The sequence below is a fragment of the Plectropomus leopardus genome, chromosome 13 (genome assembly GCF_026936395.1).
Source record: "Plectropomus leopardus strain MGB_pleo_1.0 chromosome 13, ASM2693639v1, whole genome shotgun sequence".
NCBI lineage: Eukaryota > Metazoa > Chordata > Actinopteri > Perciformes > Serranidae > Plectropomus > Plectropomus leopardus.
This window is the reverse complement of record NC_142188.1, coordinates 19,976,501-20,003,229: the sequence shown is the minus strand read 5'-3', so window position 1 is coordinate 20,003,229 and position 26,729 is coordinate 19,976,501. Positions and strand designations below refer to the sequence as shown.

At 36.0% G+C, this 26,729-nt stretch overlaps 2 protein-coding genes across 4 annotated transcripts in view; both read right to left on the bottom strand.

The window, feature by feature from the left end:
* Positions 1-15,681, bottom strand: part of phf3 (PHD finger protein 3) — a 44,897-nt gene extending 29,216 nt beyond the window's left edge. Inside the window, exons 1-14 of one of the 2 annotated variants that reach the window (XM_042502127.2) lie at positions 15,550-15,681; positions 13,072-13,322; positions 11,746-11,862; positions 10,330-11,644; positions 9,702-9,978; positions 8,590-8,641; positions 7,093-7,213; positions 6,815-6,971; positions 6,599-6,715; positions 6,242-6,376; positions 5,996-6,140; positions 5,698-5,881; positions 5,462-5,609; positions 5,278-5,367 (exon numbers count right to left, since the gene is read on the bottom strand). In XM_042502127.2, the coding sequence (XP_042358061.2) occupies positions 5,278-5,367; positions 5,462-5,609; positions 5,698-5,881; positions 5,996-6,140; positions 6,242-6,376; positions 6,599-6,715; positions 6,815-6,971; positions 7,093-7,213; positions 8,590-8,641; positions 9,702-9,978; positions 10,330-11,644; positions 11,746-11,862; positions 13,072-13,306 (3,093 nt within the window). In that variant the 5' untranslated portion in view covers positions 13,307-13,322; positions 15,550-15,681. The remainder of the gene's footprint in view (positions 1-5,277; positions 5,368-5,461; positions 5,610-5,697; positions 5,882-5,995; positions 6,141-6,241; positions 6,377-6,598; positions 6,716-6,814; positions 6,972-7,092; positions 7,214-8,589; positions 8,642-9,701; positions 9,979-10,329; positions 11,645-11,745; positions 11,863-13,071; positions 13,323-15,549) is intronic. The other variant, XM_042502128.2, reaches the window with a different exon arrangement.
* Positions 15,682-17,182: 1,501 nt separating this feature from the next.
* On the bottom strand, positions 17,183-24,550 carry LOC121955042 (isoaspartyl peptidase/L-asparaginase). Of its 2 annotated transcripts, XM_088086466.1 has the most exons (8): positions 24,451-24,550; positions 22,554-22,750; positions 20,184-20,326; positions 19,803-19,966; positions 19,429-19,547; positions 19,051-19,161; positions 18,213-18,372; positions 17,183-17,666 (listed from the first exon to the last, which is right to left on the bottom strand). In XM_088086466.1, the coding sequence occupies exons 2-8, from the start codon at positions 22,738-22,740 to the stop codon at positions 17,561-17,563; spliced, it is 990 nt and encodes a 329-aa protein (XP_087942592.1). In that variant the 5' UTR covers positions 22,741-22,750; positions 24,451-24,550; the 3' UTR covers positions 17,183-17,560. The 2 variants fall into 2 exon arrangements, with proteins under 2 accessions (XP_087942592.1, XP_042358763.2); XM_042502829.2 differs by having other exon boundaries at positions 17,183-18,372.
* Between the last annotated feature and the right edge of the window lie 2,179 nt (positions 24,551-26,729).

Genomic DNA, 26,729 nt, shown 5'->3' with positions numbered 1-26,729 from the left:
ATTTTCAGCCATTTTAGAGCGGTCCAATTTTGACTTTTTTCGACATACTATACTATTGCCTTGTTGGCCATTTTTTTTGACATGCAAAATTATGATGTTTTTGGCCTTTTTTGGCCTTTATTCCAACTTTGTATACCATGATGCATGTCTACAAGCTATTCTGTGTCATTTTCAGCCATTTTTAGGAGCGGTCCAATTTTGACTTTTTTCGACATACTATACTATTGCCTTGTTGGCCATTTTTTTTGACATGCAAAATTATGATGTTTTTGGCCTTTTTTGGCATTTATTCCAACTTTGTATGCCATGATGCATCTCTACAAGCTATTCTATGTCGTTTTCAGCCATTTTTAGGAGCGGTCAAATTTTGACAATTTTCGACATAGTATACTATTGCCTTGTTGGCCATTTTTTTTGACATGCAAAATTATGAGGTTTTTGGCCTTTGTTGGCCTTTATTCCAACTTTATATACCATGATGCATGTCTACAAGCTATTCTATGTCGTTTTCAGCCATTTTTAGGAGCGGTCCAATTTTGACTTTTTTCGACATACTATACTATTGCCTTGTTGGCCATTTTTTTTTGACATGCAAAATTATGATGTTTTTGGCCTTTTTTGGCCTTTATTCCAACTTTGTATACCATGATGCATGTCTACAAGCTATTCTGTGTCATTTTCAGCCATTTTTAGGAGCGGTCCAATTTTGACTTTTTTCGACATACTATACTATTGCCTTGTTGGCCATTTTTTTTTTGACATGCAAAATTATGAGGTTTTTGGCCTTTTTTGGCCTTAATTCCATCTTTGTATACCATGACGGGTCTCTATAAGCTATTCTATGTTGTTTTCAGCCATTTTTAGGAGCGGTCAAATTTGGACTTTTTTCGACATACTATACTATTGCCTTGTTGGCCATTTTTTTTGACATGCAAAATTATGAGGTTTTTGACCTTTTTTGGCCTTTATTCCAACTTTGTATGCCATGATGCAACTCTACAAGCTATTCTATGTCGTTTTCAGCCATTTTTAGGAGCGGTCCAATTTTGACTTTTTTCGACATACTATACTATTGCCTTGTTGGCCATTTTTTTTGACATGCAAAATTATGATGTTTTTGGCCTTTTTTGGCCTTTATTCCCACTTTGTATACCATGATGCATCTCTACAAGCTATTCTATGTCGTTTTCAGCCATTTTTAGGAGCGGTCAAATTTTGACTTTTTTCGACATACTATACTATTGCCTTGTTGGCCATTTTTTTTGACATGCAAAATTATGAGGTTTTTGGCCTTTTTTGGCCTTTATTCCAACTTTGTATACCATGATGCATGTCTACAAGCTATTCTATGTCATTTTCAGCCATTTTTAGGAGCGGTCCAATTTTGACTTTTTTCGACATACTATACTATTGCCTTGTTGGCCATTTTTTTTGACATGCAAAATTATGATGTTTTTGGCCTTTTTTGGCCTTAATTCCCTCTTTGTATACCATGACGGGTCTCTATAAGCTATTCTATGTTGTTTTCAGCCATTTTTAGGAGCGGTCAAATTTTGACTTTTTTCGACATACTATACTATTGCCTTGCTGGCCATTTTTTTTGACATGCAAAATTATGATGTTTTTGGCCTTTTTTGGCCTTTATTCCATCTTTGTATACCATGACGGGTCTCTATAAGCTATTCTATGTTGTTTTCAGCCATTTTTAGGAGCGGTCAAATTTTGACTTTCTTCGACATACTATACTATTGCCTTGTTGACCATTTTTTTGACATGCAAAAGTATGATGTTTTTGGCTTTGTTTGGCCTTTATTCCAACTTTGTATACCATGATGCATCTCTACAAGCTATTCTATGTCGTTTTCAGCCATTTTTAGGAGCGGTCAAATTTTGACAATTTTCGACATACTATACTATTGCCTTGTTGGCCATTTTTTTTGACATGCAAAATTATGAGGTTTTTGGCCTTTTTTGGCCTTTATTCCAACTTTATATACCATGATGCATGTCTACAAGCTATTCTATGTCGTTTTCAGCCATTTTTAGGAGCGGTCCAATTTTGACTTTTTTCGACATACTATACTATTGCCTTGTTGGCCATTTTTTTTTGACATGCAAAATTATGATGTTTTTGGCCTTTTTTGGCCTTTATTCCAACTTTGTATACCATGATGCATGTCTACAAGCTATTCTGTGTCATTTTCAGCCATTTTTAGGAACGGTCCAATTTTGACTTTTTTCGACATACTATACTATTGCCTTGTTGGCCATTTTTTTTTTGACATGCAAAATTATGAGGTTTTTGGCCTTTTTTGGCCTTAATTCCATCTTTGTATACCATGACGGGTCTCTATAAGCTATTCTATGTTGTTTTCAGCCATTTTTAGGAGTGGTCAAATTTGGACTTTTTTCGACATACTATACTATTGCCTTGTTGGCCATTTTTTTTGACATGCAAAATTATGAGGTTTTTGGCCTTTTTTGGCCTTTATTTCAACTTTGTATGCCATGAGGCATCTCTACAAGCTATTCTATGTCGTTTTCAGCCATTTTTAGGAGCAGTCAAATTTTGACTTTTTTCGACATACTATACTATTGCCTTGTTGGCCATTTTTTTTGACATGCAAAATTATGATGTCTTAGGCCTTTTTGGCCTTTATTCCTACTTTGTATACCATGATGCAACTCTACAAGCTATTCTATGTCGTTTTCAGCCATTTTTAGGAGCGGTCAAATTTTGACTTTTTTCGACATACTATACTATTGCCTTGTTGGCCTTTTTTTTTTGACATGAATATTATTATTTTTTTTGCCTTTTTTGGCCTTTATTCCCACTTTGTATACCATGATGCATCTCTACAAGCTATTCTATGTCGTTTTCAGCCATTATTAGGAGCGGTCAAATTTTGACATTTTTCGACATACTATACTATTGCCTTGTTGGCCATTTTTTTTTACATGCAAAATTATGATGTTTTTGGCCTTTTTTGGCCTTTATTCCATCTTTGTATACCATGACGGGTCTCTATAAGCTATTCTATGTTGTTTTCAGCCATTTTTAGGAGAGGTCAAATTTTGACTTTTTTCGACATACTATACTATTGCCTTGTTGGCCATTTTTTTTGACATGCAAAATTATGAGATTTTTGGCCTTTTTTGGCCTTTATTCCATATTTGTATACCAAAACGCATCTCTAAAAGCTATTCTATGCCGTTTTCAGCCATTTTTAGGAGCGGTCAAATTTTGACTTTTTTCGACATACTATACTATGGCCTTGTTGGCCATTTTTTTTTTTACATGCAAAATTATGATGTTTTTGGCCTTTTTTGGCCTTTATTCCAACTTTGTATACCATGATGCATCTCTACAAGCTATTCTATGTCGTTTCCAGCCATTTTTAGGAGCAGTCAAATTTTGACTTTTTTCGACATACTATACTATTGCCTTGTTGGCCATTTTTTCAACATGCAAAATTATGATGTTTTTGGCCTTTGTTGGCCTTTATTCCCACTTTATATACAATGATGCATCTCTACAAGCTATTCTATGTTGTTTTCAGCCATTTTTAGGAGCGGTCAAATTTTGACAATTTTCGACATACTATATACATATACATATATATATATATATATATACTTTGTATACCATGACGTGTCTCTACAAGGTATTCTATGTTGTTTTTGGGTCATTGTCTTTGACATACTACAGTATGACATTTTTGGGCCATTTTTGACGACACATAACTATGACGTTATTGGGTTATAACGACATAATATACTATGATGTTTTTGTGCTATTTTAGGCCATTTTTGACGACTTTCTACACTTAGACGTTTGTCATGAATTTTGACGATGGACTTGATGATTTTTTCCATTGTTTCATGATTTTGACGACATACCACTATGATGGTTTTTCATGATTTTGGATAACATATAATGACTTTTTTTCAAGGTTTTGAACAACATACTAAAGTATAATGTTTTTTCATGATTTTTGACATTCTTTCATGATTTTGGACGACATACTGTACAATGGCGTCTTTTCATGATTTAGGACAACATACTATCTTATGAAATTTTTTTCATGATTTTTGATGACCGGTTATACTATGATGTTTTTTCATGATTTTGAATGACATAGTATACTAGGTAAATTTTCAGCATTTTGGACTACATACTATACTATGACGGTGTTTACTGATTTTGGACAACATAGTATGCTATGTCATTTTTTTATGATTTTGGACCACATAGTATACTATGCATTTTTTCAGAATTTTGGACTACATACTGTACTGGGAAGTTTTTTTCACAATGTTTGACAAAAAACTAAGCTATGATGTCTTTTCATGATTTTGGACAACATACTATAATATGACGTCATTTCATGATCTTGGATGACATACTATACTATGACATTTTTTCATGATTTTGCATGAAATACTATACTACGACGTCTCCATGATTTTGAACATAATTTACTATGACGGTGTTTCATGATTTTGACATACTATACAATTAATTTCTTACATGATTTTGGACTATTTTTCATGTCATGTCATGACATATCGTGACATTTTTCCTCATATTTTTTGAAGACATATCATACTATATTTTTATCCTTTGATAAGCAAAATATTACACTATGGCCTTTTTAATCATATCTCTTAAGACATTTTGTATGATGATGTTTTAAGATTTTTGATGACATACTAAACTATGATGTTTTTTTTTCATATTTGCAGCAACATACAACACTATAACGTTTTTGTCATATTTTTGGAATTAAGCTTCGATATTTTTGACAATGTACTACATTATGATATTTTTGTCATGATTTTAATATATTATACTTATACTTATACTCAAATTTTTGTCAAAGTAGTCTATGAAGAGTCTAGCAGGTTTTAACAACTTACTAGACTATGACATTGTCATCATATTTTTGATGACAACATTTTTGTCATATATATGTCGTATTTTTGACGACATATTATACTATGATGTATTTATAATATTTTTAACAATAAACTATCAAGTCACTTTATCACATTCTGAATGACATACTATACTACAACGTTCTAACTACATACTATGACATTTTTATTATATTTTGATGACATTTTTATCATATTTTTGATGACATGCTAGGCTATGGGATGCAATTTTGAAGTGCAACTTGAAGGGTTCATGAGGGTATATAACCTTTCGGCTGTAATTCTAATTGATTTAGGGATGAACTCTTCTTTTAAGAGGAAAAGCCGTCAAAAACTCACTTTTGTTCCAGTTGCCCGGATCTTCTCCAAGTAGTCCCACACTGTCTGTGGACTTATCCTTCCACCAACTTGAATACTATCTGGGAGGTCCTTTCGGAAAAAAAACAAAATATCAAAACTTAATGATAGTATTTAGTGTAAAACTTATTTAAACTTGAAATTTGTTTAGTTGTGTCCACTCTACCTCAGTCAAGCTGTCCAGAACTCCAGAGACGGGAAAAGCCTTTGTCACAAACTTTGCAACAGAGTGCATATGAATAAATCCTCGCCACAGAGACTTCAAATTGGAAAGGAAAGCAGCCTCTTCATCTCTTCCAGTTATATGATCGGACCTGTGACAAATATAAATAGCATTGTAGCAACCTTGCTAGAACCAAAGTAGCACTTGAGAACCACAGAGTGTCAAAAATAGCTGCTCACCTCCCTTCATAGACTGACTGAGCATTTCGGAAGCTCTCCTCTAAAACAGTGAGGTGCAGGTCGTCATCAATTGCAGGTGTTGTGCTCTTTGTCTCTTCTGCTTTAGTGGACTGTCTCCTAACCACTGTTGTGGCAACTTTGATCACTTTGGTTGGTGCCTCCTCCACAGGGGGCGCCATACGACCTTGATGAAAAAAAAGCAACAAGTTGGCGACTGAACATAGGGACAGAGTATGAGCGGAAAAATGTAGCAGTAAAAGCTTGAGGAATACAAGTATCTTTTTTAGTCAGAATTTACCTGTGCAGATTTTGCAGTGCAGGTCAAATAAGTGAGACTTGTGTTGGCTGGTGGTGTCTTTCTCCATCTTCGTACTTTCAGTTTTATTCTCAGGGGTTTTTGGAGGTTCTGCTGAGACTTCCGTCAATTTGGCAGGAGACTTCAGCTGACAAGGTTAAAAATTAAAAATTAAAATGAAGCCGATGAGTCACCTCTTTTACCGTTAAATATTCAGTAATGCAGAGTATTATTTGTTGTGTCTCTTACCTCTACAGGTTCTGGTGCCTTCACTGGTTCCTTCACCGGTTCTTGGCTCTCGATTTCAATTTCACCTTTGTGTGTGATCTTAGTGATTGGCCGCCTCTCTGCCTCTCTTTGTTCTTTTTCAATCATCTCAATAGTCTGTAAAATGAGTATTTGTATTTAAAAAAAAATACAACCATCCTTTGAGAAAACTGTGATATATAAGAGAACAAAATCTCAAAATATTATGTTGATACTAGTTTCTGAGCTTAACTTTAATTTCAATTATTATGAGCTATTAGTTGAGGTACTGTGGGCTATGAGGATGAATACATGTAATTAAATTTGTAAGAACTACAGCAAAGACGAAGTATTACTTACATGTCTGTTCTCCCTTTGTCGCCAAGCAGCTAACTCTTTCGAGGCCAGTTCCTCGGGGCTCATTCGAATAAGGTTACCAGGAGAAATTTCCCCTTTGAGAACTCTCTTAAAGAGAACCTAAAGATACAAGAAAAATAAAAATATAGCAAATGTAAGCATGTTTATATTAAAACTCCATGAAACTTTACATCTGGAATGATCTAAAATGGTACTTACATTATTTTTAGTATCTTTGAGGTTAAACATTAAGCTTCTGTATTTGTTCTTGTATTTGTTGTCAGTGTCTTTATACAAGTGAAAAAGCTCTCTCTCTGTCTTCTTGGCAACTTCAGAGGCCCTCTCCACCGAGACGTTCAAATCAGACTCCTTCAACCTAAAGTGAAGAATGCATCACATTATTAGTGCACTTGGGTAGTTGTTTGTTTTTAAATAAAATATATTTTTTTAATCTTTGTTTTTTCAGTCTTTATTACTTTTACTCATGTAACACTTACCTCTGTATGAGGATTTCTTTCAGAGAATCACGCACACTTCTCCTGATTGCCTCCACAGACACAGGTTTCTTTGAAACTGAGGATGAAGTCTTACTTTTTGTCTCTTGTTTCAGGTAAAAACCTGTGAGGACAGAAATAAATTTCTATTGAGCAGGTGTGACATGTGCAGGTATTTGATGTGAAAAATATTTGCAACCTTGGCAGTTATCTAATATTTAAGAAAGAACAATGACAACATTTTATTTTTCTCTGTATCAAACAAGAATTAGAGATGTAGTTGTGTATGACCCTCAGCAAGTCAACCTGACCACAACAGTACTGGAAACTGTAATAGGCAGAAAGGTGACACTGAAATTAGGGATTTTACAAAGGCTGGCACTGACTTTGTTTGAAAGAAATGCTACTTCAGTGAATTTTATGAAAAAAATCATATTCCTGCAAGGTAAATGTCATAAATAAAAATGTAAATTTGCCAAATCCTCTCCCTGTTTCAGATTTTTTTATAGATTTCTTTTTAGCCTTATTCAGTCTAAAAAACATGTAAATAATAAAAGTGTATCTACCATACATCAGTATAACCAACTATTTGGAAATGTGTCTACTACATAATTTGATAATGCTGTCTATTTTTTGTGTGTTTTTTTTTTGTTTGTTTGTTTTAATTCTTTATTGTTCAGTTTTAGTCTGTCACTCATCTTCTTCACAATATGTGATTTCTTCTGAGGCTGACTCTATATTATTTACTTTTTTTCAATAAAGTTGAATAAAAAAAATTGGCTACATTTGGGTTCCAAATAATGGAGGCAAACAGCAGCAACACAGCAAACCATTTGCAGCTATTTTAAGAGACCCTTACCCTGCAAATGCACTTACTTTTTTGTTTGTTTTTATAATGCCCAACAGTATCTGGGATTCTCAAAATGTTCCCCCTACTCACTTGATGTTTTCAACTGTAAACTCTGTTGAGTTGTCAAAATATAAACAGTGAGCTAGATTTCTGTTCTGGGGTTCTGGAGGGGTTATGACAAAATTAAACACCCCTGTCTCATAGGTATTTTTACCCTGCAAACTTGCTACACCCACATTTACCACCGCGTTAAAATCAAATCTCCCCTATCACCAGCATATGTGCAGCTGTCGCACTCAAGTATTATATTTGGGTTCTTTAAACACGTAGTTAATATTCTTCTTTTCTGGCTGTGTGGAGATATCATTAACAGCTCTTTTGTAAAGTCTGGAGCACACTGGGTGATGATATTAGTCCTATCTACACCGTCAGTATAAAAGGTTACAACATGTTAACATGTCACACTATGTATAATAAATAAAGATATTATTTTTAATGTGTTGTTTTGATTGTCTTCTTTCAGTCTTGTTTACATATTGTAATTACACAGTTTCACAAACTCAGTGAACCCAGCATGGCCTTGAACCCAACAGGGCATTTAAAGCAGAACAAGAACAAGTAAACAAACATTCACAGCCCCTAAAAAATACCTGTTTTATGAGCGGTTTCTCTGGCATCTGTGGACTGCCTTCTATCAGGCTCCTATTTTAGGAGAAATGAAAAAAGTAGATTAGTCTTATTGTAAACAGTGTTTGTCATTAAGACAGAAACTATTTTAAAAAATGAAAGCGTGTGGAAAAACACATGAAATATTATAACCCCCTAGCCAAAGGTTACAATAGAAATATGGGGTGATTTTTATGTGTGGGGAAAACGAACTGAACTTTGGTGAGGACACCATGTTAACCACACACCCATGTGCAAGCCTGTACTATAGGAAAAATAAATTAAAAAGACAACAAACCCTTGTGTAGTGGTAACACTGGCTATGATAAGTATCAGAGGAGGAAAAAGCTGGGGGAACAAAAAAAAAATATCCTTTGTATACAAAAGATTCAAATAAATATGTAATAATTACAGCTTTATTAAGGGTTCCCACACATTTTTACAAATACGTTTTAAGATTTTTTTTCGAAATTTTTACCGTTTTTCCATGTTATTTAAGTAGTTTAAAATGGTAAGCCTATATAGTGATATGAAGTGTCATGGGTAAAAGTGATGTGTTACAGTAATATATTACTTTTATCTGTAACAAAGTAATATAAACAATACTAACAGGATTTCAGGTAATGTTATTTTACAATTCCAAGTAATGCATTAAAATCCTATATTATGTATTTATTGTTTTCATGTTTCATTTATCCATACTGTGCCACTAGGAAAATATCCATCAGAGGTTTTTGTGTCTTGCCATATAGACCACATTACAGACACCTGGCAGCGATCGGCATCTGATGATGTGCGTTTCTTTTCCTCATAAGAGGTTGCAGCCTTAGAGATGACACAATGCCAGTCTAGTCTATGTGTATCATATACGATTAGTGACAGTTTCAACAGTCACACCAAGCAGCACTTAATTTTAAAATTGTAATACAAGGAAAGTATTTCGTGCACCGTTAGACGTTATTGTTTTGGATTTTTTTTTAAACATATCTTAAACAACAGCGAAGAGAGAACATTTTTTCTAATTTCATAACTTTTCCAGGAATTTTGTGGTCATGGGAACTATGTTTTTAAAAGTACTCATGGTGACACTGCTTACCTTTCTTACTGGTCTGACGCCCCATGATGCCTGTGTCTGGGATGGACCCGGTTGAGGCTGAGGAGGTTGCTTCAGATCCTGAACCTCGGTCTTTGCTGGAGCCTCTAGTTTGTCTGCATCTAAGGGCTCGAGCTCCACCTTTTTGCTTTCCTCCTCACAGCACTTCAAGCACACGTACATCTGGTCCTCCTCCTCCATTTCACGTACCTTTGTCAGGTCGAGGCCAACACAGTCACCGTGGAACCAGTCATCACAGCGACCGCAGCCTACCATGAACCTAAACAAAGTATGTATATTATTAAAAGGGGCATCTGAAGTGAGACTCTGGCAGAGAAAAACAAATTACATCAATACAATTCTGCTTATAAAACTCCTATTTCTCTGTCAGTTTTGTTGATAATTGTACAAATGTTGTGGTTGATTACCTTTCACCATCCCTTCATCATGTCTATCAACTCAAGTCTTAAACAGCCTCAAATATTGCATGCTGTGCTGAGTAAATATAGAACTATCAAAAATTCACTCTTCTTCACAGTTCTGTGACAAACAGATAAAAACCTGTCAAGTTAAAATCTACAACAGTAATTAATTTTGAGTGACAAATAACAATCCGTGTTGCAACACTTACATGTTATTATGGTGTTTTTTGCACTGGCCACAACAGTTGTTTCCATCCCATACACTCTCGCTGTTAGCAGCTTGCTCCTCAGCAGTTTCCTTCTTCACAACAGGAGCGTTATCTGGAATAAACAGCTGCGGCTCCTCCACAGAGATGCTTCTTGAAGTTTTACTTTTCTGTCTTTGAAGGATCTTTTCTGGCTTTTTTAGTTTGGGCTTTTCCTGTCCTTCTTCGGGCAGTTTTAAAGAATAGCTTGGACGGCTGTGCGTCGGGTTAGAGCTCTCAACTTTGGAGACATTGGAAGGATGTTTGGCTGGTCCCTGCTGATCAACACGGTTGGCGGATGACGGGTTCTTCTTCATTACAGGGCTGGGTGTACTTGGCGATTTTGGCTTCACTTTACTCTCCCCTGTGCCCTGCATTTTTTGCATTTTATTAGCATGCTCAACTTGGGTGTTTTCCGCGGGCCTTTTTAAAGGTGAAATTTCTTTCTTTTCTTTTTGAGATTTCATTTTGTGCAGGTCTTCTCTTTGGATTTTGGATGGCATGTTTGGGGATACTTTGTGTCCCTGTATCATGTTGTTTGGCTTAGCTGAAACCAAGTCCTTATTCTTGTTAGGAGTCAGTCCTTGTTTCGACTTGAGCAGTGTTTTTGCCACCATCTGTTGTTTTTCCTTATCCTCAGTCTTACTACTAACAGTGTTTATTTTATCCTCTGTGTTTTGTGGCTCTTTAATGTCAGTTTTTACTTTACTGACTGGCTTTTGCTTCTTAGGAACACCCTGATTGTTAAGTTTTGTCTCTTGAGTGCATGCACTCCCCATTAATGTCCCGCTGGAGGTCTGCACGTCGTTAGGATTCACATACGGGCCCAGTCCTAGGGCTGCATCCTCAGAAGAGCTCTTCTTGATATCATCCGCCTCCGCCACATCCTCGGGTGTGGGATTCTGTACACTGACAGCTTCATCTTGCAACACGGTAAACCCAATGTCCCCAGCATACGAAAAACCATCGTCAAGGCACACAGACTCGCTCGCTGCAACAGTTTGTGTGTAAGATGGTCCTGGAAGAAGTTCAATCCTAAATCCTGCAATTGTGACTGTCAATCGTCTCAATACAACAGAAGGATTCAGCCATATTCCACGTTCAAGATCATTGACATTAATGCGCCCCCCCAGAGTAAGTTCTCTCTTCAGCTGGGCGCCTTTAACTCCTTTCTCAATAAGAAATGACTTCCGTAGCCTGTTAGCTGGTTTCCTTAATGATCGTGCTCGGTTCATGTTGTTGTTGGATGCAGCTGAAGGCTGTGGATCACTGCAGTACTCTGTTTCAACAAAAAGAAAAAAAAATTAGAAAACCATGTCACACCATCTCTAATTTGACATTTTTACATAGTGGAAACAAGAATCTAAATAACCATCTTACCGTCATCTGAATAACGTGGACGTTTCTTTTGCTTGCCAACAGGTCTACTAACTTGTGTTGTTTCTCCAACTGTCAGTTCACTCCCGAGGCCTGAGGGTGCTGAACCATCGGCAAGACCTGCAACAGTGAAAAAAGAATTACATGTAGTTTGTCTTTCAGAGTATCGATGTAAAAATCCACTAAAACGGTGACAAACAAAACAATATTTAACATGGATACAAAGAAAAATGGCCATCACAACAGTTGAAAATTAGCTATTTGGCGGACACTGGCACATTTACAATGAAAAAGAAATGAAAAACATCACTCCTCGGCTGCTGTGTCACGTCTGCACTTCAAAAAGTATTCATGGCACTAACTGTGGCTGTCGGGAAGAATTGTGTTCCTAATGCTATCACTGCTTTGTTTGGTGTGCTGCCCTCTTTGCTTAATCTCTCTTCTGCTACTAAGAACATGATAGCACTTACAACTCTGTTAGCTGCGATAGTGATATTGTTAAAGTTGAAATCCTCTGTTCCGCCCACCCATGCAGACTGCGTTAAGGAGGTGCTGTATTTTCTTTAACTGGAAAAAAAATTAGGCTGACTGTCTGGCACTTCTAAAGCATTTGAAAAGACCTGGAGTCCCCTTCTGTAATATGTCAATAGCACAGCCTGTCACATTATATTGGACTGAACACAATCATCTTGCTTTCTTGCTTTAACTTACTGTTGTTGCTCTTTTTTGTTTGTTTTGTTTTTTAAGTTATCTTATTTTTAATTTTATTATTACTATTTTTTATTTTCTATTTATTTGTTTTTTTTATGCTGTACTTTTCAAATTTAATTCTCTACTTTTCTTTTACAGGGTACGTACTAGTGGGGGGTTGTTCATAATTAATAATAACTTGCTGAATGCATTACTTTAATGACTGATAATGATTATGTGGAAAAATCACTAAATAAAAAAACATATTAATGACACTAAATGAATCCAGTTGATTTTTTTAATCTCAAACACAGTTTGGATGTCATATCTGAGAGTGCTAATGCTGACATAAAAATAATTGTGTGCAAGAAAATGATGGAGAGGATTTTCCCTGCATACCTAAATCTAAGAATATCTGACTGCCTATGTGGTTTTATTGTGCTTTTGTTATCATTGACCTGAAAAGCAGATGTAAAGTTCAAAACCGAGCATATCAGAAAACCGGTGCCGTTGATTAATGAATTATGTTAGCAAGTATCAATGTATACTTAAAATCCCTCGTTCGAGCTTTAAAATTCACTGTAAATGACCTTTATTGTACAGCAGCCACATGAATTTATATTCTGTCTGCTGACATACCTGTAGAGCCAGCGATCGGAAAAGCGGGGTCCTCATTGTCTAGCAGATTGAACTGAGAGCTTGCACATCCAAACATGGGGTCTTTGTCACTGAGCATGTTCTTCAGTGAATCTTCCAGCGGGTGTCCTGTCCCAAACTCATTACTGCCTTCACATTCCAAATTCTGTCCTGCTATCAGGGTGTCGTCCAACTGATCACTGGGTATTAAATGGTTAAAGGTGTCCACAATATCCATGAATGCAGCTGCCTTCCTAGATTAAAACAACACAGGTGTCATACGACCCATTTCGATCAAGCAGAATTATAAAATAACAATGCTTCGAGACAACTATCATGCATCATGTCCATATAACTGGGCTCAGACGACCATTGTGGTCTAACTCCTCATTCATGCTATCATGTTATAGTCAAATGCCAAACACAGTAACGGGCAGAACATACTGCCTAAGTCCAAATTTATAATATTATTTTGGTATTACAAACAATTAAAGCCTCCCTTTCCAATTTCTTACTGATCATCTTTTAAGTAAACTGAAATTATAAAGCAAAGCAAAGCATCATCAGCCCTTGGTCAGTGGCTTTAACCTAAAAAGTAAATATCTTAACACCCTTACATGAATTTGCACTACATAGTTCTTCTAACTTCTTATGTTTTTATAAATAAAATAAAATTTTCTGTGTTTCAGTAGTGATGAGGGTTGCAAATCATAAGCACTTTCCTTAATCAACTATTGATTAAATTAGCAACTGATGGATCATTTTATTATTATTTGACAACAAAAAAACATAAAACTTTGCTTATTTCAAACAATACCAAATGAGTTTTTTCCTCAATCAACGCTCAAAGCAACATACTGCATATACTTTGACAGCACTGCATAGCCTATCAATTAAAAGTAGAAGATATATTTTTTTTCTCAGTCTCTTTATGAAGTATTAAGATTACAGCAAATAATGCTCAACAAAGATAAAGGGATAAAAAACAAAAATGGAATCATACAACAATAACAAAAGGTTGTTCAAACAATCGATAATGAGATTTGGACATGTATTGAATGCAACCGGGTGTAATTACACCAGAAAATTGGTATTATAAATCACAAATTGTATGCTCAATAGAGTTCAAGACATGCTAAGCAGAAAGGGAGGTCACGCTAAACACTTGCAACTTTAACCTACTGAAGTTGTTTTATTTTGAAATATTTGCGTTTTTTTTAAATGATGTATACATATTTCTGGGTTGTTCTGGTTGTATTTTAATAAGGAGACTACTGAGAAATAAATATGTATGATAATTAGCCTTGCTTAGATGGCCTAAGACTTTTACACAGTATTTTATGTTGGACTTAAATTAAAATTGTGCACAGCATTTGATGTAAGCTTTCTGATAATCAGATAACCCTTCTGCTAAGTTTATTTTATAAGACTTTTTATGTGTCTTTAGGAGGGATGGGGTCCAATATGGGTCAACTTTGAGACCTCTGTCTCTGTCATTCTGGTAAATCCCTGTTCTAATTCTCTATCATACAGATAAACATGAATGAAAAAATTGTCAGATTGAAAGCTGACTGATTCCTGACTGAAAACCTCCTGCCGTTGTTGGACGCGGAGTGACAGACAGATAAAACTTAGCTTCAGATTTGATCCCATCAGCTGTAAATGCTGCCTGGCTCGCAGTCCTGCTACGTTAAGCCAACGTTGCTAACATGTCAGATTTGGGCCACTTCCGTTTGTGGACCACGTTTGCACAGCCAAAAAATGGGCACTACCAAAGAGCTGCAGATATTTGTACGTAAAGTATAAAGTTAGTGCAAAAAACAAAACCTATGGTCAACTTTAGAGAAGTACAGACGCGTATATTACTATTAAATTACCTGCATGTTACCGTTTACAAACAAGTTATACCAACACAACCATGAGCAGGCCAGAATTAGAGAGTGCAAAAAATAAAAACGCTTATTAAATATGTTAGCAGACCTCCAGACGGGTTGATGTAATGTCAACTAATGAAACGTAACGCCCATATGAAACATCGCGTTTCTATGACCAGCTTCTCCCTCCCAACGAAGTGTTTGCTGGTTAGCCTGCTAACGTTACAGGACGGCTAATAACACTCCGCTGCAGAGCGCTAGCATGTAAGCTAGCAAGCTAACGAGAACTTATGTGGGAAGTTAGTATCCAGTGTAAATTAACGTTTTAATCTCTACTGCTTGTTCATATAACCGGCGTTTGTATAAGTAAAAAGCAGTGCCTGAAAAGCTAAAATGCGTTGCACAAAATGTGTAAATATTCATTGGACTGCTCGACGCTAAATCTGCCCGACAGGCTAGCTAGGTCGTGTTAGCATAGGCCTTAAAGGTACCAAGTTTGTTTGTAGCCTGAGTCCTGCTAGCGGCCGTTGGGCGATCACGCCCACATGCATCTGTTCCACCGCGTGCAGTTTCGATTTTTATTAATATTTGTCTCTACGACTCTTACCTCTCTCTAACTGCAATGTTGTATCCAATTCGTGAAAGGTTACATACTAGCACGGCTGCTCCCAGCTACCAGTAACTTCCTCTAACTAAGCCGTCAGTCGTCCTGCTGCTGCAAAGCCCCTGACAGTCAGCGATGCTTGTCACGTGGTTTGTGTTTACTGGTAGCATAGCAGCTGATAGTACAGTATAACAGTATAACAATACACAATACATAATACACAATACACTATGCAATAATTCATATCCATAGTGTGGTTTGCAGTATTTATGCTCAACTAACAACAGCGCAGAATAGTTAAAATGTCTTAGAATGAAAAGTATGTGGTTTGAGTCAACTTATCAAAAGCATCTAGTAGTTTCACGTTGAGAAAAATGTTGATTTATTTCCAGTGTTGGAGGAAGTATTCATATCATTTACTTACGTAAAAGAATTAATACCACACTGTGAAAATACTTTCAAAGTCCTGCATTGAAAATGTTACTTAAGTAAAAGTAAGTCTAATCAGGAATATGAACTTAAAGTATTAGAAGTAAAAGTACCCTACCCAAAACAAAATCTTGAAAGAAAGAAAACAAAAACCTTCAAAATTGTATTTCTAAAAATAGCACATCCAAAAAACTCAAAATAAAAAATCAAACAATAAAAGAAACAATGAAAAAACCCTCCAAAACTCAAAACCATTAAAAAATTTTAAAATACTTGTTCATTCAGATAAATAAATGTATGAACAGAGAACATTTTTATTATTGTTATATTGTTATTAAAACTTTTTGTGTAAAAGTGAAATCATTTTTGTCCAACCAACATAGCCTGGATATTGTTATCACCAAAACCACCAGATCCCATTAAAAAAAATAAAAAATAAAAAACAAACTAATTTTATCATTATAAAACACATTCTAATCAAAGTTAACAGAGACAAAATAAAACTTACAAGTCTTCTTGGTTTGTCCAACAATCACAAGCTCTGGTTTGATTTCAGTAAACCCTTAATTTACCCAGTAAGAGGTGAAAATATGCTGACTACAGACACACTAAAACTGCCATTTATTTAACTGTAGTCTGGTAGGTTTGGCAATTGCCACTTCTTGGCTGTTTCTGGTTAAACAAAAAGGATATTTCTCTTAAACAAAAAGGTTTATCTCTGAAGGGGTCCTCTCCATAATGTTGTCCGACACTTTTAATAACAATCTGAGCCGTTCAGTTGCTAAAACAAGCTCTTTAGGTGGATAAACTGATGATGCCAAATGCTCTGGTTACATTGCAGCCTGTTTCATCAGTGCCAGTGGCTCGCCTAATAGTGGGCCAATTTCAAAAATTGTTTTTCAAACTAGACACAAAAAACAAATGTCAAAACAGGACCAGGGTTTTAAAAAAAACAGAGGTTACCCTTTGAATCACAGTGAAAGTACACAGTAATACAATGTAATGAATACAGTGTCTCTGAGCAGCCATTGTTTCACAGGATGAAGCAAGGCCAACAACACTGCTGCCCAAATGAAGAGAAGGCTCATGAATACGGCTGTTGTTATGTTAACAAGCCCCTAATGGTTTATTTTATGAGAGATGCTTGAGAGCATTGAAAACCAAACAACTTTTGATGAAACCAAATGACCTTAAGTTTCACAGACAAACAGTACTTATGCCAATTCATTCAAAAGCGCATTTTATTGAATGCCAACCAATCCAACAAATTCTTCCTAAAATAGTATCAGGATGGTCTGCCATCCTTTCCACGAGTTAACTGCTTTCAGAATAGATGGCAGCACTGAAAACCACAACTCAAAAGGTGTTGAAGGTGAATTTGAAAGGCACACTATGGTCAGAATGAAACACATACAATGTCTTAAAAACTGAGTGTTTATCAAATGTGAGTGTTTAAGACATTTTTACAGATTATAACTTAAATTACTTTAATATTCAGCACTGTATTGTCCACATTCTGTACGTAGAGGTAGAGCAGGTTGTCCTTTCATCACAAGGTTGGCAGTTCAATCCCGGCTCCTCCTGTTCACACACTGAAGTCTCCTCGAGTTGCACCCAATGGGCAGGCAAGCATCTTGCATAGCAGCTCTTGGTGTATACATGTGTGTTTATATGGGTGAATGGGAGGCAAACTGTAAAGTGTATTGTACAGTAAGGAGAAATGTGCTATAAAAATGCAGTCCATTTATCAGTCTGCTTTTATACACTCAATGTGATTAACATGCAATGTACAATATTTAGATCTTAATTGGATCAGATGGTTGGACAGGGCAGGATTTAAAAAAACACATGTGGAGAAATGAACTAATAAGATTCAAGAGATCTCAATAAAATAAACCAGACATCCTACATTATCAAATGTAAAATACAATCCAGAATTAAGGGGATACGGAAAATTAGTCAAATTTCTGGACTAGATTTAAAAAAAGGAGAGTTTAAGACTTCTTTACTCTAATTTCCACCATCTCCATCTTTTACAGTTTACATTTTACTATTCATACATACAACACTTGGCTTTGACATGCCAGATTAGAAGGTAGAACACCCTAAATTAATTTCAATACAAAGAAAAGTAGCAAATTTCCAAAAACACAGACCTATTTAAGGGTTAAAAACTGTGTTAAAATGGTTATTGGGTTAACTGTTCTTTGAATTTTTCATTTGGGTTTAATCCATACCACAGCACATCACCATCCACTGCTGCCCAAGCCATCCGCTCTGTGGTGAATGTGGCTGCCCACTGTCCTGACGGAGAAACTACAATAGCTCCTCCCGCACCATGGACACGCTCTCCCATGTACTGCAGAGACAACTGGGAGGAATCTTCTATTGATCTACCTGCACAGGGAAAGAGGAAATGTGCCAATAGATGGGAAATAGTTAATTAACAAAACGCATTTAGGCAATCAATATGTGGCCATGTTTTCCCACAATACAATAAACAACAAATCCATATCTGCTGTTGGTGCTGCCCTTTTCATATAAATAAGACCTGAAAACTTTCAAACCCTTGTCAGGGAAAGCCAGAATGTTAAAACAGCTAAATTTAAATCAATGTGGGAACTCAGACTAAATAGATTTCTAGAGTATCTAATTTATTTTCAGTGCTCAGTATCGTATGAAACAGAAGCTTGTCTCAACTGACTAACCTCATCTTACTAGCTCATTACTCAATATCAAACCACTGATAAAGTCATTACACCTTTAAATCAAATTTCTCTACAAAAAAAAGATGTAAAACACTGCTGTCAGAAATAGATGCCGTTTGCATTAATTCTGTATTTCCAGACCAAATTTTTAAATACTGATGAGCTGCAAGGCAAAAATAAAAATAACTCTAAACTATCATAAACTCATTCACTCTGTTTTAATGTTACTAATTCATTTATTTCAATGTTCTTAATGACTGATTATCCCAAAACCCAGAAATGGCGACATGCAATTATATCAACTTCCAATAAAGACTGACACATTTGGCTTGTCTTGATGTAGAGAGTTAAGAGTGTGGTACTTCACCTCGCTCAATGTGAGAAAGAATGAGTCTGGCCAATGTGACTTTGAGAATAGACTCTCCATGACCAGTACAAGATACTGCACCAATACAGTTGTCTGCGTATCCTCCAGAACCTTATTTACAGGAGAAAACATGAAAAAAACTTTAATCAATTTTTTTTCTACCTGCTCAATTTCACACACTGTTGTCCCCAAGTAAAACAAAACAAAAAATAATAAATACAAAGGTGAGAGAATAACCAAATTGACAAATGTGCTCCTATAGTGCAGATAAGATAACGTAACTTATGTTATACAATCAGACTTTATAATGATAATGTTGATGATGTCTAATTTCACTATAGCTAACAGCGTCAAAAGTGCTATTAAATGAAGCCATACCAATGACTGGAGAGTCTCCCACTCTGCCAACCATTTTATTTCTAATCCCTCCAGTTGATGTTGCACATGCAACATTACCAGCACAGTCCACAGCAACCGCCCCGACAGTATCATGAGCCCTAGGGTGAAAACAAAAGGTGATAAAGTTGGACATTTTTCACTTTTTACATAGCTGACATTTCCTCTGACTTCCCAACAGCCGACACACACCCACATGCACTACCAAACGGGCTCCCGAGTTTATATTTATTTTATTTCAGGGTAGTGTCTCACCAGACTATTCAATGTGAAAAGATGCTGAAAAGAGATGTATGAGAAAATCTGAGTCCAGAGTAGAAGGGGTCCAAATATAGTTGAACAGTGCAGATACTTGCCACTGAGCATTGAAATCCTCCGTAACGCCAGTAACATAATTCTTGCGCTTCTCCCACTCTCTCCTCTCATAATCAGTCACCAGAGTGTCAGTGGGAACCGTGGCCATGCCGATGCTCTCTGCAAACAGGTTTGCACCTGTGCTTGTCAACATGACGTTGGATGTCTGAATGTTCAATGGCAGGAAACACGGAAGAAAAAGTTCAAACAGAAAATTTCTTAACATTTTCATTGATGGTTAATACCACTCAGTTCATCACACGCGAAAGTTGTTTGCTATTAGAAAGATGAATAAAAATCAGCCACCAAAACAGTGCCTTTTTAACCATCATCAGCCTGTTTCCATCTAAAGAGAGACAAAAGCTATGTATTTAAGACGGTACCTTTTCCATCACTGCCCGTGCCAGTGACACAGGGTTTGGGATGTTCTTCACTGAAGACACAGCACCACTGGCAAGTGTCCTACCCTCCATGATAATGGCATCCATCTCCACTTCTCCATCAGTATTTAGCGCTGCTCCATGCCCTACAAACATAATCAGAATATAATTGAATAAACTGGATGGCATTTGCCAGTTCTACAAAACTTAATAAAATGTAACAACAGCAGACAGAGAGACTGACAGGCTGGAGATATGATTTCCTCCCTACTTTGCCTGCAGAGGTTTATTTTTTCCTTTTTTTGGGGGGATCTACTGTGAGGGTCCAAAGACAGCGTGACATCATATGTTGTGAAGCCCTCCAAGGCTAATTGTGATCTGTGATATTGAACCTTATAGTTCAAATTGATATTGAAATTGAATTGAAATTACTATTTTTACAGCCCTTTGGGGTTTGCTTTTTGATTCGCCAACAATGAACTTTGACTTGACTAATCTGTAAAGCACTTTGGGTTGCCTTTGGGTAAACAATGTGCTATATAAATAAATTTGTCCTTTCTTGCCTGCTACATCATCACAAGTGGTGGTGGTGACAAAGAAATGCAAAAGAGCATAGTACTACATCACATTACATGATGTCCGATGTCCAGTTTGTATGTACTCATACAGAATTGTTTGGTAAATAAAATGCAGGTACCATAAGACTTGTAAGATTATCCTGGTGTTCGTGTATTAACAAGCTTCTCAGGTCCAAAATGTAGTTTTAATGTAGCTTAATTGTATAAAAATGAAAGTTAACACGTCTGTGAGGCAGTTTGTTTTTTGTTCACACTGACAGTAAACTAAAAGTACAAAGCAGAATACGCATCACTGTTGGTCTAGATACTATAAGGAAAATGATTCAGGTTCATATCAATTTTAAATTCAACTTGTCCCCAAAAACTTAACAATCATTTACGTACAATGCGAGTATTATTCTGTACATTTTGCAGAAGTCAACCTTCTACTGGGCAAGTTATGTTTTCCAGACTTGCTTTATCAACTGTCACATCCTCATGAGGGTAAAACTCATTTTATAGATTTGCAGATTTTGGTTCAGACTCCATCTGGGATTACTGCCGGATTATGAGGATGAGCCTCACAATCAGTCAGCAACATCACGTCCTATGACCATCATCACCTTGACTGAGCGTGGATGAAAGTTGCCATCACAACCAGCAGATGGAGACATTGAGCTACACACAAATCTAACAGAATAAATAAAGACAATAGTGATTATCAGAACTTTGGGGACAAATGGAGGTTGAATTTTTAAACTGACGTATGAATAGACACGAGCCAAAAACTGTGGCTTTAAGAGATTTTTCTAAAATGTATCATCAGAGGTTAGAAAGTCAGTTGGTAAGTCTGTAAAATTTAATTATATAGCGCTTTTTACAGATATAGGTCACAAAGTGCTTTACAACGGCAAAATACAAGAAAGAAAGCATAAAATATTAGGTGACTACCCGAGCAACACGGTTAAAAGTGCAAAACTATTTCCTAAAAAAAAGCTCACACAGGGATGCATGACCATGAAAAGTTTGGGAACCTTTCTGGTCCCATTTCATTTCTTTGAGATCTAGTGCATTCTCTTCTCTAACCTAATAGTGTATTGTCTGTGTAGTTTATTTAATGCATGTTAGCCTTGAGCTAATGTTATGGTGGTTATTTTATATATATAATAATACATATAATTAATATTTTCTTTTTTTTCTTGCCATTATGGCCCCCTTATATTTACTTATTGATTTACTTACTTACTTACATATTATTCATTAATTCATTCATTTGTGTATGTGTTTTGGTTTATGTGCCCAAGGGGGTGAGGATGGGAAGCTGGGACTAAATTCTATTTGGTGTTCATAATATTCATTGTATTTTGCCCTTTTCATTGAAAAAAAAAAGCTCAAAAGCTTGATCAGCACAGGCTAGTGCGAGAGGTAGACAACAACTTTTGTGTATTTGATTGAAGAGAGCAAGCTGAAGAATATGAGTGAAGTATTTCAGCTACATAATCCTGAACCTGACTGTGTGCTGCTCTGTAAGTGAAACTGGTTTCTTTACTCAACAGGGAGCCACTGAAGGGATTTTAGTATAAGGGTAATATGACGGCGTCTGTTCAATCTAGTTAGTAGTCTTGCTGCAGATTTCTGAATTTCTTGCAGACGAGCAAGAATAACATACTAGAGTACAGATATATGCACAGTTGCAATCTTGCAATAAATCCCACAATCCGAAAACTGAGTGTATAAACCTGTCAAATGTAGATTTCTTGTGTGATTGTGTCTATACGCTTAATGAATATGGTCAGATTAAGTGTGTAGAGTATACCTGCATTAAACACAGTGTTATCTTCCAAAGCTCTCACAGCTGCCTCAACAGCATCCACAGCACTTCCTCCTCTTTTCAGCACTGAAAACCCTTCACGTGCTGCAACCTTTATTCCAGCAACAGAGGCCTCGGCCAGGTCATCCGGTATCGCCCACGCCCCACCGTGCACGACTACGACTGCTGACATCTTTGAGTTCCTGCAGATAAAAGACAGAGTGCTTTATGGAGTCTCACACAAGTTATAGCTGTGGGAATACTGGTTTACTGATATCGACACATTTTTGTCGGTGCCTTTGAGGATTAGTTACAATTTATCCAAGGCCGATGGTCAATACTATCTACACTTAATCTGTAGTCTTCGACTCTTTATGTGCAATTTAGAGCACTTAACAAAAGCACAATTCAAAATCAAAGAATGAATCAGAAAAAAAAGATTAAATCAAAAATTGGTTTAATTCAAAATTGTATGGATTTTAAATTACAAAACATTTAACCTACTTGCCCTTGTGCTTTAGGGTCAAAGTTTAATTAGTTTTAAATGATAACAATTTACTTAGAATATCAGGTGAAGTTTAATTCAAATATAGGACTTCTTCAGATTTTAAAGTTCAGGACCATCTGCTGTGATAAAAAGATCCAGACAGCAATTAAATGGACCTTGAGGTCAGATTGTTTCAATTAACTTTGACTTTATTAGTCATTTATCGGTAAATATACAACTAGACTAACAGTGCAACCAGTCTTTCCATGCACACACAGATCCTAGTTACTTTTACTTGTTGCATTACTGTTTCTTGCAAAGGAATGTCCTAATTATTCTCCACCTTAATCTTGTAATTAATGTTTTATTATCATTATTAACATCACTGATGTTCTATCTCCTCCCTCATTAACCTTTTGATAACATAGCAAATTGGCTCGATCTCTCTCAAAAACAAAAAGGAAATGAGCAACTTAAAAAGAAATGAGCCAGAATTAAAAAGAAATCAGTAAAAATTTACAAAAAAAATGCTGAAATGTTTTAAAATGAATTAAGTTTAAAAAAGAACAAGGGAATTACCTGAAAAAAGTGCTTACAAAATAATAAAGATTCTTTAACATCATTTTCAATATATCAATATACAGTATATATCTCATTATAATACATCAATAGTTTTCTAAAGTTTTTTTGTCTGGCTTTTTTTAAAAAAAAAAAAATCTAAAACCACTGAATCTTGCATTTTGTGGGACATTTCTTGTTGAATTGCTCATTGCCCTTTTTCAGTGTTTTTAAATGAAATAAAAACCAATTTGTTCCCGGTTCAAAGGTTTAAATACTTGTGAAAGGCGTCTGAAAACAGCACAAGAAAAACGATGTCATTCCAGGTTTCAAAGGGTTACGCCTTTTCATAATTTATTTCAAACATATACTTCAATTTGGTGAGGTAACTCTGTTGCATTATATAGCAAAACTCAACATAAGATATTTATTAAAATTATTTATCAGGATGAGCCATACCATTTTATTGCTCCAGGCTGCAGCCACTGATCTATAATAATCTTTAGAGCTGTGACTAACCTTTGCCTTCTGTCATTTAAACTCGTGTGTTTTCCTGTGTTGGATGTATAGAAATAAAATGAGATCCTTTTTCTCTATGGATGAATGAGTCCTATTACGCATCCAATTAAACTTTCAACTGATTCATACACGTATATGGACACAGACTGTATTTGAGGTGTTGATCTGACTCAGACACGTGTAGTGGTCAGGAACTGTGTGTGTGTTTATGTTTATTATGTGTGGAGCCTCCGACAGACATACAGACAGACAGACACAGGTTATTCTCATTGTTTTGTGCAGCTGGTTGGAACAACGTGATGTTCAGTTAAGTTAATAAAACATTTGGACTTTTCTTACCTTTCCCGATCCCCTCGCTTCAACGCTGTAGTCACGTGGTTTGGTGGGATTTGCCAAGCGTTTTGCTCCCGTTCATTCCGACTGGCCCCTGCATACTTATGTCAAGTTTAATATCATCAAAGGCGAGACTTCCGGTGAAGTCTTTCAACATAAAAACCGTATTACCCAACTTCATGGAATTTTAAAGACTTAAACACCTTAGAATAAAGTGAGCAGAATTGAACACTTTTTTAGACAGCATGGTTTCTACATGTATTCATACTGTAGCCTATCCACAAGTCAGCAGTCACAACATGCCTCTACAAGTGGGCCTGATAAAGCTTCCTAAGACACATCCTATGGTCCCAACATGAATTTCACCCATTTAAGCCCAAGAAACGTTTGTTCCTTTGCAAAAAAAAGTCATCAAAACGTCACACATTTTTGCTTTAAAACAGAATTTTTATCATTTGATTGACGATCGTGTTAATATTGCCCATTCCCTTTGACTTGAACATTGATACTACAATAGCAAACAAAAAGCGTTCACAGGCCAGCTGTGTTACATGTATGCTTTCTTTGTGTGGCACATAAACACTATGCACCCTTCTTTATATTTACCTTTGTAGTATATATTTTGTTGTACAGTAAATTATTTTTATGTAATTTTATTTTGAAGGTAAAATATGAACCCCTCTCGGGATTCTTGTGTTCAGCTTGATAAAGGTGGAGCTAACAGGGGCCAGAAAGAGGGCTGAGTGTATTAATTGGCCAAGCAATCACACAGTATGAAGATGGCCTTTAAACATTGCTCATTTGGGTATTGCTGCCTTAAGCAATACGGTGAGCTTCAATATTCTGAGGTGAGGAGATTTTCAAAGATTGTTGGCCTAAAACAGCACATTGTCAGCCTTGGCAATGGCTGATCACAAGCATGTAAAGAACAGCTGTCTGAGTAATATATGGAAATGCAAAACGTGTTCAACTCTATGCAAAGATAAGCAGTACAAACCACTTTTAAAGTGCCAAAATGTTAGTAAAACCTTTCTCATGTTACTGAACTTCACACAGAACAATGCCAGTAAATAAAGTTCAGTAGTTTTAAAATATCTCCCACTAAATGCACAGGGCTAATAACTGCTGCAAATAATAAACTCACAATGTAATGAAAGTCAGAAAATTTAGCAGAGGGGAGGCTAAATTAATTTCTGTAGCACAATTTAAACATCAAAGTGCTTTACAGATGGTTACACTTTAAAGGGGATTGGAAACAAACTTTAAGATATTGAATAAAAGAAAATCGGAACAGAGTCAAATAAAAGACTTTAAGAAAACAACACTAATAACACTAGAATAAAGCACAAACAACAGGTTTTTAAGCCTGATTTTAAAGACAGTCAGATTTGGGGCAAACCTTGATTCAATCCTAATTAAAACAAGATTATTACCTCGCCTGCAACTCCACTTTTTTGTCAAATATTCAAAAAGAATTAAATCCTTGGATCTGCATCACATAGTTTTAGCAGCGAAATATGCAATGTTGCTCTTTGACCACTAGAGGGCAGTAAGAAAGCGTCAAATCCAAGCAGAAACACTTGGAATGGTCTTAGTATTGATATAGAGAGTGTCAAAGTTAAAATAGTGTCGGTCACAATCGTCTTCGTCCAAAGTGACCTGCAGCAGTCTGACAGAAGTCCTTTTCTCTCTGCACTGATAAACATCACTGTGCAATCCATTTTCCCCATCCCTATTTCTTCAGTGTCACGGTGAAGGAGCAAATTGTGTGAATTTCTGTATGTGTTGTTTTTTAATTCAGTCTGCTTGCTTTAGTCAAAATGCACAACCACACTATAGCATTAAACCACATTAAGTCATCACCATCATTATCGTCAGTAGCCACCGTGACAGCGGCAGGATCATCATCATTGTCATGAATCATTTCACTGAATGAAATGAAATCAGTAAAAGTTCAGCATGCATGAATTGCAAAGACAGAACTGGCTGACACTGGCCCAGTCACTTACTGAATTTTATGATGTCATGCAGAAAAATTAAATTGTGCCTCATTCCAGAGAGACATTAATCACTGATTATAATAAATAAATGGTGAGGACATGCAAGTTGTAATCAATACTGGGTCCTTCCAGGCCGGCTTTCCATTTTGAAAATGAGCAGAAATAGCAATTAGCATGAACTATGATATCAAATAGAATAACATTTATAAATATTTACACAGATGTACAAAGAAAAAAATGGGTGGTTGGTTAATAAAAAAGCCACTCGGACATTCTGGCCTCTGA